Source organism: Nerophis lumbriciformis, linkage group LG26 (genome assembly GCF_033978685.3).
Source record: "Nerophis lumbriciformis linkage group LG26, RoL_Nlum_v2.1, whole genome shotgun sequence".
Classification (NCBI taxonomy): Eukaryota; Metazoa; Chordata; class Actinopteri; order Syngnathiformes; family Syngnathidae; genus Nerophis; species Nerophis lumbriciformis.
In genome coordinates, this window is record NC_084573.2 from 23,398,468 (window position 1) to 23,411,869 (window position 13,402).

Here is a 13,402-nt window from a genome sequence, read left to right on the forward strand (position 1 = left end):
AACCGTTTTAGTCCATTTCTTTCACCTATCACCAAATGTTCTCCACATTCTCCACTTAAGTCTGCCCTTTCCCAGCCTCCCAGCCAATCAATATGCAGAACACGTGTAAACAAAGACGAACATCAGAGAAAGCTGCACGTAACATTTAAGTACAGTACAGTTTTAGTACATTTTCGTTTAATGTTTAAAAACTGTATTTTTATAATCCTTTTAGTACAATGTTTAACTTTTATGTGCAACTAATTGTATTTGATTGAGTAAGTACAGTGTTTTATTTTCCTATATTCAAACTGTGTGGAATGTTTCAGTGGCCAAAGATTTTAAATATACTTTCTAAATAAAATCTCTGCATTGTTTTAATGAATACGTAGGCTTACTATGTTACTGTATTTTAATGTTGGTCATTATGGTGGTACTTGGAGAGCCAAGGGTTTGCTGAGGTGTTACTTGGCACAAAACGTTTGAGAACCCCTGTTATAGATCAGAAGTGTCAAACTCATTTTCAACTTGATGTACCTAATGTAATGGCCAGCCAGTGTTTATACTGTACCAGTGTGCAATCAATTCAAACAACCCGAGGAAGGACATTAAAGATTTTCTTGTATAATTTAAGTTTTGCTCTAATGTATTTTGCTCTAGTACCTGACCTGTTTGAAGACATCAAGGTCCCTGACGGACAAGTTGTCATTTGATGTTGGACTACAAGAGGATTCAATAGGTACAGTATGCCTTTTTAATGGGCCATTTAAGTACAAAACCCTCACACAGTATATCAACAGAAATGATTTGGGGTTTTTTTTTAGAGAGAAAAGGGACATAGTTAAAAGGTTATATCCAGAAGATTTCTGTAATATAATTATTGATAAAGATGATCGTAAATAAATAGAATGTACTGTATTTTCCAAACTATAGGGCGCACCGGATTATAAGGCACACAGCCGATGAATGGTTTATATTCAATCTTTTTTCATATATAAGGCACACCGGATTATAGGGCGCATTAAAGGAGTCATATTTTTTTTTTTTTTTTCTAAATGTAAAACACTTCCTTGTGGTCTACATAACATGTAATGGTGGTTGTTTGGTCAAAATGTTGCATAGATTATGTTTTACAGATCATCTTCAAGCCACTTTCTGACAGTCGCTTCCGGATGTGCCATTTTGTGGGCGGTCTTATTTACGTGTCTCACCTTCGGCAGCGTCTTCTCCTCGTCATCTTTGTTGTATCGGTGTAGCGTACAAGGACGGGAGTGAATGAAGTGTCAAAAGATGGAACTAACTGTTTAAATGACATTCAGACTTCACTTAAATCAATAACAGAGCAGCATCTCCTCATCCGTAAACAACACCACCGGAAATGTGTCCCGTGAAAAAACGTCTGACCGGAACTCGCTAATAACTAAAGTTCCTTGGGTGAATAATGTAAACGCACTATGTTTTAGCACTTTCATGGCGAGTTTACTGACAGATATAAGTAAGAACTTTACACTACTTGATATTAGAAATGGCAACAGCGGAGGATGAATGTCCGATAACAAGAAGATAGAGAAAAAGAAGAAGCTTATCGACTATGGTGTTGGCACCGACTACAGTGGTGGATGTGTGCAAATTTTCAGGACTTATGCAGATCTCAAATACACATCAGCAGGTACCAGAAGGTAAGAAAAGTTGGTTTTGTATAATATTGCGAAACAAAACGGCAGATAATATCTTACTTTATACACACAACATAATAACACTCGTATGTTTAATGCGCCGACAATCCATCAAGTGGTGCGGCTTCATACCTTCCCAAAGTCATACTAAAACATTTTGATGGATATTTGAGCGCCGTGTGTAATGTTCTATATTTTCAATGGAACATATAAAATGTTGGTGTTGTTTACTTGAGTCATATTGCCATCATATTGCAGTCTACACATATCTCTTATGTGTGACTGCCATCATATTGCAGTCTACACGTATCTCTTATGTTTGACTGGTCACACTTATCATTAAACCATGTACCAAATAATATTGCTTCGCGGTCGGTAAGCAAAACCAGAATTATTCCGGACATTAGGCGCACCGGGTTAGTAGGCGCACTGTCGAGTTTTGAGGAAAAAAAGGAATATAAGTACGCCTTATAGTCCGGAAAATACGGTAGGTGTTTTTTGTATTACATTATATAATAAAAAACACTTTCTGTACTTATTAAAATGTTTTAATATATGACTTTCACTGTAATTATTGTTTATTTCTTTGGAAAGGGGAAATGGTAAAGGACAAGGTATTGTATCATTTTGTGAAATCATTGCAATAAAGTAGTAAAAAAAAAAACAGAAAATGACGGTTATTTTTATATGTCTACACCCCGGATAGAAAGTCAACTAAACACCATATTTGTCATCAGAACGGCTCATTTCTCAGCCGTCTTGACATTCCAGCCCCTAGTAATTGGTAACACGGAAGCGTGTTTGTGTCAACAGGAGAAGCCTGCTGGTGGACCATACACCCTGCGTCCAAGCAGAGGTCTGAAGGGGAGAAAGTTCGCATCGGAGACGACCTGATTCTTGTCAGCGTGTCAACAGAGCGATATTTGGTCAGTGGACTCTCATTGGTTTTCACTCAGGTTGATGCTATTCCACACATAGCATTTTTTTTATTTTTTTTATTTTGCTGCAGCTGTTACATATACTGTGATATTGTACATGGTAATTGGGATTTGTTATATATTGTATATATCATATAAAAATCTAATATAATATATCAGTATATATTATATACTGTATATATACTGTAATATGTAAATATTACATATGTTATATTTTATATTGCTACTATGGTAAATTTTTTGTGTACTTAATACCTGCATTATCCTTTCCATCCTTACCCTTTCGAACCTTTGAAACTGAGCTACTGTGTGGAACAATTTCCCTTGTGTATCAATAAAGTTTGTCAAAGTATGGCCGGAACACGGATCACTGAATAGTATCCGAGGCTGTGGTTCGACCAAAAATTGGAAACAAAGATTTTCGATGCACACCTCAGTTTGATGTTTTTGTCACCTGACCAAAGACTACACAGTAAGTACGTGCAGAAAGGCCCCTATTCTCCCATGTGCTTTGCAACTGTCCTGATTCTGGGCGCGCAGTATTCTCCACCTCACTGCACATGTATCATCCAAGATGCTCTGAGTAGAAAAACCCTTAAATGTGGGCTCTCCCGATCAAATCTGGCCTTCTGTGTATTCTCTGGTCGACGACTTAAGTACCACACGCTTCTCAGGCTGAAATAAGTCCAGCTCCCCAGGGAGATGAAACAATATTTGGCACTTGAAGTTTGGATGCCGTGTATACCACACATAATAAAATGATAAAATAAAAATGGAGGCAAACAGGATGTGAAACGAAAAATAGGACTAAATACAAAAAATTAATAATGGTAATGTGGAATCATGACAGGTTTTAGGATCTTGAATGTACAAATGTAAACATTTGGATACCCTTGGCGTAGACCGGCAGTCAGCAACCCGCGGCTCTCGAGCCGCATGCGGCTCTTTAGCACCGCCCTAGTGGAAAATGAAAAAAGATGGGGGAAAAATATAATAATGTTTCTGGAGGAGGACAAACATAACACAAACCTTCCTAATTGTTAGAAAGCCCACTGTTTGTGTTTATGCTCAACTGATGACAGTATTTGGCTAGCGCCGTTTTGGCGGTCCTTGAACTCACCGTAGTTTTACATTTACAACTTTCTCCGACCCTGCCACAGAAAAACTTGTTTTATGCCACTCCTTCGTTGTCTCATTTTGTCCACCAAACGTTTTATGCTGTGCGTGAATGCACAAAGGTGAGCTTTGTTGACGTTATTGACTTGCGTGGAGTGCTGATAATCCATGCTAACATGCTATTTAGGCTAGCTGTGTGTACATATTGCATCACTATGCCTCGTTTGTAGGTATATTTGAGCGCATTTAATTTTCTTTACTTACGTCCTCTGTGTATTTAATTTATATTTGCACGTCTCGTGACACATTATCTGTATGTAATATTGGCTGCATTTCTGATTGTGTGCCATGTTGTTCCAGACCACAGCAAACGTTCCTAGCTTGCAAAGATTTTAATAAATCCATTAGAGGAAGACAGCCTGTCCTTTCCTTTAACTTGGGCACACACATCTATACCTTTGGCAGTTTTAAGCCAGTAATTTCCAGGAGTTATCTCACCCTCTGAGACACTTACTTATTAATGTGTTGCCTTCATTATTACGCTTACATAAGGCTTTTAACTTTTTGCGGCTCCAGACAGATTTGTTTTTTGTATTTTTGGTCCAATATGGCTCTTTCAACATGTTGGGTTGCCGACCCCTGGCATAGACCCTTTCAAACTGTCGTGTTAATGTTACATCTACACAGATTAACAGTTTAAGACACGTTCTATCACCTGCGCAAGTTCTCATTGGATGCACACGTTTTTTTGCAGGACTAAATGATCCTTTTCACCACTGTCAAGTGAACTGCACTGACAATTGATTTCCCTGCGCGCGTGGTTGCTCTAACCTCCACATAGCTTGAAGTCCACTTCATTGTCCCACTTAAAACCAGCCAAGAGTGGCTGGAACATTGTAGAAGGACTTATCTGTGACAGAAATCTGATTTGTTTTTAATGTGATTTTTTTCTGCTCCAGCTGTAGCTCCTTCCTCAATTTACTCAGTCGCTAAGGAGGAGGAAAAAGGAGAGGTTTTAGAAAAATAGTTGGGTCTGAATAGACGAAGACAAATCTCAAAAAGGTGTGGCGGCGAGTGTCGATGCTCCAAGAATAGTAAAAGGGGCCAGTCAAGCGAGGGAAATGTCCTTTTAATGCAAAGCTGGCTAATGTCCAGACTTTCATTCGCTCCGCTGGGAAATCTCCCTGTGATTTGGCTTGAGCGTTTCGTTCAAAGAACAGGGCACTTGAAGAAATTCAGGCAAAAGTAATCAGCGCGCCATTACAGTGAGTGATCACTCAGGTCGATATGCAACCTTTGCAGGATGTAAGTGTTTGTAGCTTGAAACAAATGATACATGAGGGCAAGTCTGCCAAAAGGAAGTTGCATTGATTTTGGCTAAATACACATGAATATTTGATACACAAAGCATACTCATTTTTCTTGTTTGTACGATATTATACAGTAACACGGTCGGATTTGTTTAAATATCAGAAATATACAGCCCTGTGAAAAACTGGACATGTATCAGCCATCCTAGAACATGTACTTTACTATGGAGGTTGATTTGTGTCTTTATTACGAAAGCTTTTTTTTTTTTTTTTGACAGAAGTTTTTGTTAGAAGTTTGTAAACTTAATTTTTTTACATCAAATTATGCTGACAATTTCATTGAAAACAAATTATGTGTTTTAAAATTCAGTGTATAAAAATTCAGCATGCAAAAATTCAGTGTAGAAAATTTCAGTATTGACAAAATTTGCTACTTCAAAAAGCAAGACTCATTTTTGGTAAATTAAGACTGAAGCAATCGATCCTGTCTCAGAACCAGCCAATGAGGTGTCAAGTTTGAAGTCACATGAAACGGGTCTTGCAAAACAGCATAAAAAAGGCAGTTAACTGGGCTACCTGGGCCTAATACAACATAATTAACATTTCAAGGTGGTCCGTTAGATATTTTCAAACCATATAAATGATTCCAATGGTTAGAATCTGCACTTTTGAGTGACAGACGATACGAAGCTATGCTTCATGCAGACCAGGGCACAAACAAGAGTTGTTTACAGAGCAAAAAAAGCCTAACAGCGAGTGTCAGATAGAGGCAGATTTATACAACAAAATCCTGCATAAAGGTGATATTTTTACGAACAAGTAGATATTGTTTACCCTTGGCGTTTGTTTCGCCGAGTTTATTGCATCTTTGTTGTTTTTGCTCGATTATAAAAGGCGTTGATCAAGGAGGTGGTGGAAGTGATTCTTGCTTTTTGAAGCAGCAAATATTTTGACACTGAATTTTCAGCACTGAATTTTTATACACTGAATTTTAAAACACATAATTTTTTTTACAATGAAATTGCCGACATAATTTCATGTAAAAAAATCAGTGAGGCGGTGTGGCTCGGTTGGTAGGGCGGCCGTGCTAGCAACTTAAGGGTTTTGGTTCGATCCCTGCCTCCGTCATTCTAGTCACTGCCGTTGTGTCCTTGGGCAAGATACTTTACCCGCCTGCTCTGTGTACCACTCACACTGGTTTAAATGTAACTTAGATGAAGTGAAGTGAATTATATTTATATAGCGCTTTTTCTCTAGTGACTCAAAGCGCTTTACATAGTGAAACCCAATATCTAAGTTACATTTAAACCAGTGTGGGTGGCACTGGGAGCAGGTGGGTAAAGTGTCTTGCCCAAGGACACAACGGCAGTGACTAGGATGGCAGAAGCGGGGATCGAACCTGCAACCCTCAAGTTGCTGGCACGGCCACTCTACCAACCGAGCTATACCGCTCCAAGATAACTGCTTTCACTATGTAAAGCGCTTTGAGTCACTAGTCTAGTCTAGTCGCTATATATTGTAAATGTAATTCACAGTTCACCAAATTTTATAAATCAATCAATCAATCAAATTTTATTTATATAGACCTTAATCACAAGTGTCTCAAAGGGCTGCACAAGCCACAGCGACATCCTTGGCTCAGATCCCACATCAGGGCAAGAAAAAACTCAACCCAATGGGATACAATGAGAAACCTTGGAGGGGACCGCAGATATGGGGGACCCTTCTCCCTGGGCGACCGGTGCAATGGACGTCGATTGGATCTAGTTAATAGTGTGAGAATCCCGTGCATAGTGGGGCCAGCAGGGGATCATCTTGAGTGGAGACAAGTCAGCAGCGCAGAGACGTCCCCAACTGATGCACAGAGGAGTGGTCCACCCCGGGTCCCGACTTTGAACAGCTAGCGCAACATCTGTGGTCATCTAACAACCTCTCCATGGGAGAGGGTGGCAGAGCAGAAAAGAGACGGCAAATCAACTGGTCTAAAAGGGGGGTCTATTTAAAGACTAGCGTATACAAATCAGTTTTAAGATGGGACTTAAATGCTTCTACTGAGGTAGCATCTCTAACTGTTACCGGGAGGGCATTCCATAGTACTGGAGCCCGAATAGAAAACGCTCTATAGCCCGCAGACTTTTTTTGGGCTCTGGGAATCACTAATAAGCCAGAGTTCTTTGAACGCGGATTTCTTGCCGGGACATATGGTACAATACAACCGGCAAGATAGGATGGAGCTAGACAGTAAAGTATTTTATACGTAAGTAGTAAAACCTTAAAGTCGCATCTTAAGTGCACAGGAAGCCAGTGCAGGTGAGCCAGTATAGGCCTAATATGATCAAACTTTCTTGTTCTTGTCAAAAGTCTAGCAGCCGCATTTTGTACCAACTGTAACCTTTTAATGCTAGACATAGGGAGACCCGAAAATAATACGTTACCGTAATCGAGACAAGACTTAACGAACGCATGAATAATGATCTCAGTGTTGCTGGTGGACAAAATGGACCGAATTTTAGCGATATTACGGAGATGACAGAAGGCTGTTTTAGTAACACTCTTAATGTGTGACTCAAACGAGAGAGTTGGGTTGAAGATAATACCCAGATTCTTTACCGAGTCGCCTTGTCTAATTATTTGGTTGTCAAATGTTACGGTGGTATTAATAAATAGGTGTCGGTGTCCAGCAGGACCGATAATCAGCATTTCCGTTTTCTTAGCATTGAGTTGCAAAAAGTTGCTGGACATCCATTTATTAATTTCATTAAGACACGCCTCCAGGCGACTACAATCTAGTGTGTTGGTCAGCTTTAGGGGCATGTAGAGTTGGGTGTCATCAGCATAACAGTGAAAGCTAACACCGTATTTGCGTATGATGTCACCTAGCGGCAGCATGTAGATGCTGAAGAGTGCAGGGCCAAGAACCGAACCCTGTGGAACTCCGCACGTTACCTTAACATAGTCCGAGTTCACATTGTTATGGTTAAACGCACTGCATCCTGTCAGGGTTTGCATTTAAATGCAAATAAAACAGTTACATATATTCAGTGTCAAGAATATATGTAACTTTTCTAACTGTCCGATGGATGTTGGTAGTAAAATATAAAAAAACATGTTCTAACCTTACTTTAAAGACATCTCCTCATATGTTGTGTCCACAATTTAAGATTCAAAAGAAGTTAGCAGCTGAATATAGTAAACAAAATGGTTACTCACTAGTGATGGGTCAAACGACACTGACGTATTGATGCGTTATGATACGCAAGGGGTAATGGGTTATACTTGTATAGCGCCTTTCTACCTTCAAGGTACTCAAAGCGCTTTGACACTATTTCCACATTCACCCATTCACACACACATTCACACACTGATGGCGAGAGCTGCCATGCAAGGCCCTAACCACAACCCATCAGGAGCAAGGGTGAAGTGTCTTGCTCAAGGACACAACGGACGTGACGAGGTTGGTAGAAGGTGGGGATCGAACCAGGAACCCTCAGGTTGCTGGCACGGCCACTCTCCCAACCGCGCCATGCCGTGGGGTGACACTGTGTCCGTGACACAATATCTACACAATTCAACCTGTACACTTTATGCAGGGTGGGTTGTTGATATGATGTAAGTCATTGTTTAGCATGCCCACGTTTTGTCGAGCAACTTGTAAATCCAGCTTGTGGGGAGTTTGGAGCTGCTCCAAGCGTATCTGCCCGAAAGAGTTATTGTTCAGAATTATCTGGACGTTGCGACTCCGAGAAGAGCTGATGCAGCGATGCTTTTAAGCCGGCAGCGTTCTTCCGCTGTCTGTCAGCACTTGTTGATAGATGCGGAGTTTGCTTTAATATCTTTTTAAATCCCAGCACTGGGACTTTACCCTTCTTCGCTGAGTTATTTGCTGATTCTTTGTTTGTCCGAGATGCCCCACTGCTAACGTTACTGTTTTACTGGAACTTTCTGTGTGTAAGTGATGGACTTCTCTTGTTGCAGCACCTCTCCATATCCAATGGCAACATCCAGGTGGATGCGTCGTTCATGCAAACCCTGTGGAATGTCCAACCAACCTGCTCCTCAAGCAACATGGCGGTTGGTAAGTAAATGGCGATTAATTTGTGCTATAACACTATTTTGTATGTTTTTCACTTTAAACAGTATCTCACATTATTGCGACCATTTTAAGTCTACTACATCTTCTCAAGGGATAACAATATAGGAATAAACTTGGATATATAGTAGGAACGGGGTTCATTTGGCCCTATTCGACACATGAAACGTGACGAATTGGGGGGTTCACTAGCCACTTTAGGTGCCAGAGGGCAGAAGAGTGTTGAATATCTTAAAATGTGTTTTTGGGCAATTCCAACTTTCACCACAGTTAAAGTTAAAAGTTAAAATACTAATGGTTGTCACACACACTCTAGGTGTGGCAAAAAGATTCTCTGCATTTGAGCCATCACCCTTGTTCACCCCCTGGGAGGTGAAGGGAGCAGTGAGCAGCAGCAGTGGCCGCGCCCGGCAATCATTTTTGATGATTCAACCCCCAATTCCAACCCTTGATCCTGAGTGTCAAGCAGGGAGGTAATGGGTCCCATTTTTATAGTCTTTGGTATGACTCGGCCGGGGTTTTAACTCACGACCTACCGATCTCAGGGCGGACACTCTAACCAGTTGTGGTGCTTTCCATTATTTTCAGCAGACTGCATTGCAAAATGATTAAACCCCCTCTTCCACTCACACAAGATCCAACCCTTCCCTACTGTACTTTAAAATACTCAGTGAGTGGCATATTTAGCAGTATATATGTACAAACCCCGTTTCCATATGAGTTGGGAAATTGTGTTAGATGTAAATATAAACGGAATATAATGATTTGCAAATCGTTTTCAACTCATATTCAGTTTAATATGCTACAAAGACAACATATTTGATATTCAAACGTTTGTTTTTTTTGCAAATAATCATTAACTTTAGAATTTGATACCAGCAACACGTGACAAAGAAGTTGGGAAAGGTGGCAATAAATACTGATAAAGTTGAGGAATGCACATCAAACACTTATTTGGAACATCCCACAGGTGAACAGGCAAATTGGGAACAGGTGGGTGCCATGATTGGGTATAAAAGTAGATTCCATGAAATGCTCAGTCATTCACAAACAAGGATGGGGCGAGGGTCACCACTTTGTCAACAAATGCGTGAGCAAATTGTTGAACAGTTTAAGAAAAACCTTTCTCAACCAGCTATTGCAAGGAATTTAAGGATTTCACCATCTACGGTCTGTAATATCATCAAAGGGTTCAGAGAATCTGGAGAAATCACTGCACGTAAGCAGCTAAGCCCGTGACCTTCGATCCCTCAGGCTGTACTGCAGCAACAAGCGACATCGGTGTGTAAAGGGTATCACCACATGGGCTCAGGAACACTTCAGAAACCCACTGTCAGTAACTACAGTTGGTCGCTACATCTGTAAGTGCAAGTTAAAACTCTCCTATGCAAGGCGAAAACCGTTTATCAATAACACCCAGAAATGCCGTCTGCTTCGCTGGGCCTGAGCTCATCTAAGATGGACTGATACAAAGTGGAAAAGTGTTCTGTGGTCTGACGAGTCCACATTTCAAATTGTTTTTGGAAACTGTGGACGTCGTGTCCTCCGGACCAAAGAGGAAAAGAACCATCTGGATTGTTATAGGCACAAAGTTGAAAAGCCAGCATCTGTGATGGTATGGGGGTGTATTAGTGCCCAAGACATGGGTAACTTACACATCTGTGAAGGCACCATTAATGCTGAAAGGTACATACAGGTTTTGGAGCAACATATGTTGCCATCCAAGCAACGTTACCATGGACGCCCCTGCTTATTTAAGCAAGACAATGCCAAGCCACGTGTTACATCAACGTGGCTTCATAGTAAAAGAGTGCGGGTACTAGACTGGCCTGCCTGTAGTCCAGACCTGTTTCCCATTGAAAATGTGTGGTGCATTATGAAGCCTAAAATACCACAACAGAGACCCCCGGACTGTTGAACAACTTAAGCTGTACATCAAGCAAGAATGGGAAATAATTCCACCTGAGAAGCTTAAAAAATGCGTCTCCTCATTTCCCAAACGTTTACTGAGTGTTGTTAAAAAGAAAGGCCATGTAACACAGTGGTGAACATGCCCTTTCCCAACTACTTTGGCACGTGTTGCAGCCATGAAATTCTAAGTTAATTATTATTTGCAAAGAAAAAATAAAGTTTATGAGTTTGAACATCAAATATCTTGTCTTTGTAGTGCATTCAATTGAGTATGGGTTGAAAAGGATTTGCAAATCATTGTATTCCGTTTTTATTTACATCTAACACAATTTCCCAACTCATATGGAAACGGGGTTTGTACAATCCAATGAAGGTAACACACCATTATTGTCTAAATAGCTGGAAACTGAAGTACCAAGATAATTAAAGAAAGGTGGTAGTAGTGTCAGGGTCTGTGGTTGCCTGAGTGCTGTATGCATGGACGTAAATTGGAATAGGGGTGGGTTTGTCCCCCGCACTTTTTAATGTCAAAAATTAATGTCAAACATTGTGCCAGGCGGAAAACCGCCACTCAGACTGAAGCCTGGCCCTTTTGACCACCCGCAAGCTCATTGATTGGATTTCTGGCGCTGCCTTCTTGCCCATATGACACTGATTGACAGCAAACAGACGCCAACCAATCAGAGGTCAGATGCAATTTAAAAGCGAGTCGAAAGACATGTGAAACTCATAAAATTAATGTCAGCAATTCCACTTCAAATGTGAAACTAATATGTGATATCAAATCATTACAAATAACGTGAGATATGTGAAGCCTTTATTAGAATTTTGATGATCATGACCCCAAATTTACTGAGATTTTCTCCAATTTTAGGTTTTCAAATGCTGTGAGCCATCTAATTGCTGGAATAAACACATTTTGCACTATATTCAAATGTTTTAAGTTTCATCTGTGTTTGTAATTTGAAAAAAAATTAAAAATGTTTGCTGGTGAGTGAGATCATAAACTTTTACCCAACTTTTTCAAACACTGCATTCACGGGTGTAATTTACAGTACATTATCAGACCAGGAAGAAAACATGTTACTATTTTTTTAAACATTACGCTTTACCCCCAAAACATGTGACTTCATTGAGAAGCAAAAATAGCTTGTGAAGGGTCAATTACTAAATGACAGGGTGCTTTATATGAAATTCTATAACAAAACTAATCACCTGACCAGACACACCTATCACGGATGTATTTATAATGGCAGACAGACTGTGGTGGTCTAGCAGTGACAGTGCGCAATCATTAAGTGTAGAGCGTAGCTCTGGCCGATAAATCCATTTTATGGATACATTTGAGTTATTTGTTGCAGACAATTTGAAAAATAAAAATCTACGTTTTTCTCCTCTTGTTTCGGCATTTTTTTTGCCCCCAAGTAGCTTCCGTCGCTACCGCCCTGCCATTATTTTCTTGGGGAGATTTACACACACATAGTACTACATGGCTATGAGAGTTTAAAAGAAAAGTGTCGTCAGTGGTTTGGTTTTGCGGCAACAAGCGTCGAACAAATGACTGCATGCTGCAAAGTTTGTTTAAAAAAAGCAGCAGAACAACAAACTTATTCCTGCATCTGAAACTGAAGCATTCAGTTGTGTGAGGGAAATGCAACTCCACTTACTAAACTATAGAGACCTCTCAATGCGACATTTTTATTTACAGAAGTATTTTTTTAGGACATACATTTTGCCTCCCGTAGGATGCTCTATATTGAATAACTTTATCTGATTAGAACAATGCATATTGATCAACCTATAAGCAAAAGCATCACAGTAAATCTAATCTATGCCAGAATTAGCTACAATAGCTAAATGTCATCTTTTAAATCTTTTGAAAATTATTTATTTTTCTTTGCTAAGAGTAAGATGCAGTATATGCAGTGTCATTTCATCAAGCAAAAGCGAATCTTGTTTTGAACTATCTGTCATTTCATCTGTTTTTTTAAAAAGCTGGAAAAAAATTATACTTGTAATATTTTGTGGGGAGAAAAAAATCTGATTTTATTTTTAGGCTATATCGCCAAGGCCTAGTAGAGCAGGGGAAAAAAAGTTAAATAAAGCTCTACGCCAGAAAAACATCTAAATTGCAGATGGCACACAATCATTTCCATTATCGGTAATTTTGTTATTTTGCACTCAAAATAGATAATTTGTTCATCATGTATTCCTAATTACCCAAAAGCATGTATCTAAATTTAGGTTTGAGTCCAATAAGTTTTAAAATTCTTTCACACATACAAAAAAAGGGTAAAAAAAAAACATACATTCTACATACTTATATATATTTTATTATATACATTTTAACTGTATTAAATTATTATTAAATACATTAAATTA

At 39.5% G+C, this 13,402-nt stretch overlaps 1 protein-coding gene across 1 annotated transcript in view; it reads left to right on the plus strand.

Moving 5' to 3' along the window:
* The window catches only part of ryr3 (ryanodine receptor 3), a 307,276-nt gene that overhangs the window by 70,238 nt on the left and 223,636 nt on the right, over positions 1-13,402 (plus strand). The window contains exons 5-7 of the mRNA XM_061987153.2: positions 640-718; positions 2,469-2,581; positions 8,995-9,094. Of these exons, the coding sequence (XP_061843137.2) occupies positions 640-718; positions 2,469-2,581; positions 8,995-9,094 (292 nt within the window). The remainder of the gene's footprint in view (positions 1-639; positions 719-2,468; positions 2,582-8,994; positions 9,095-13,402) is intronic.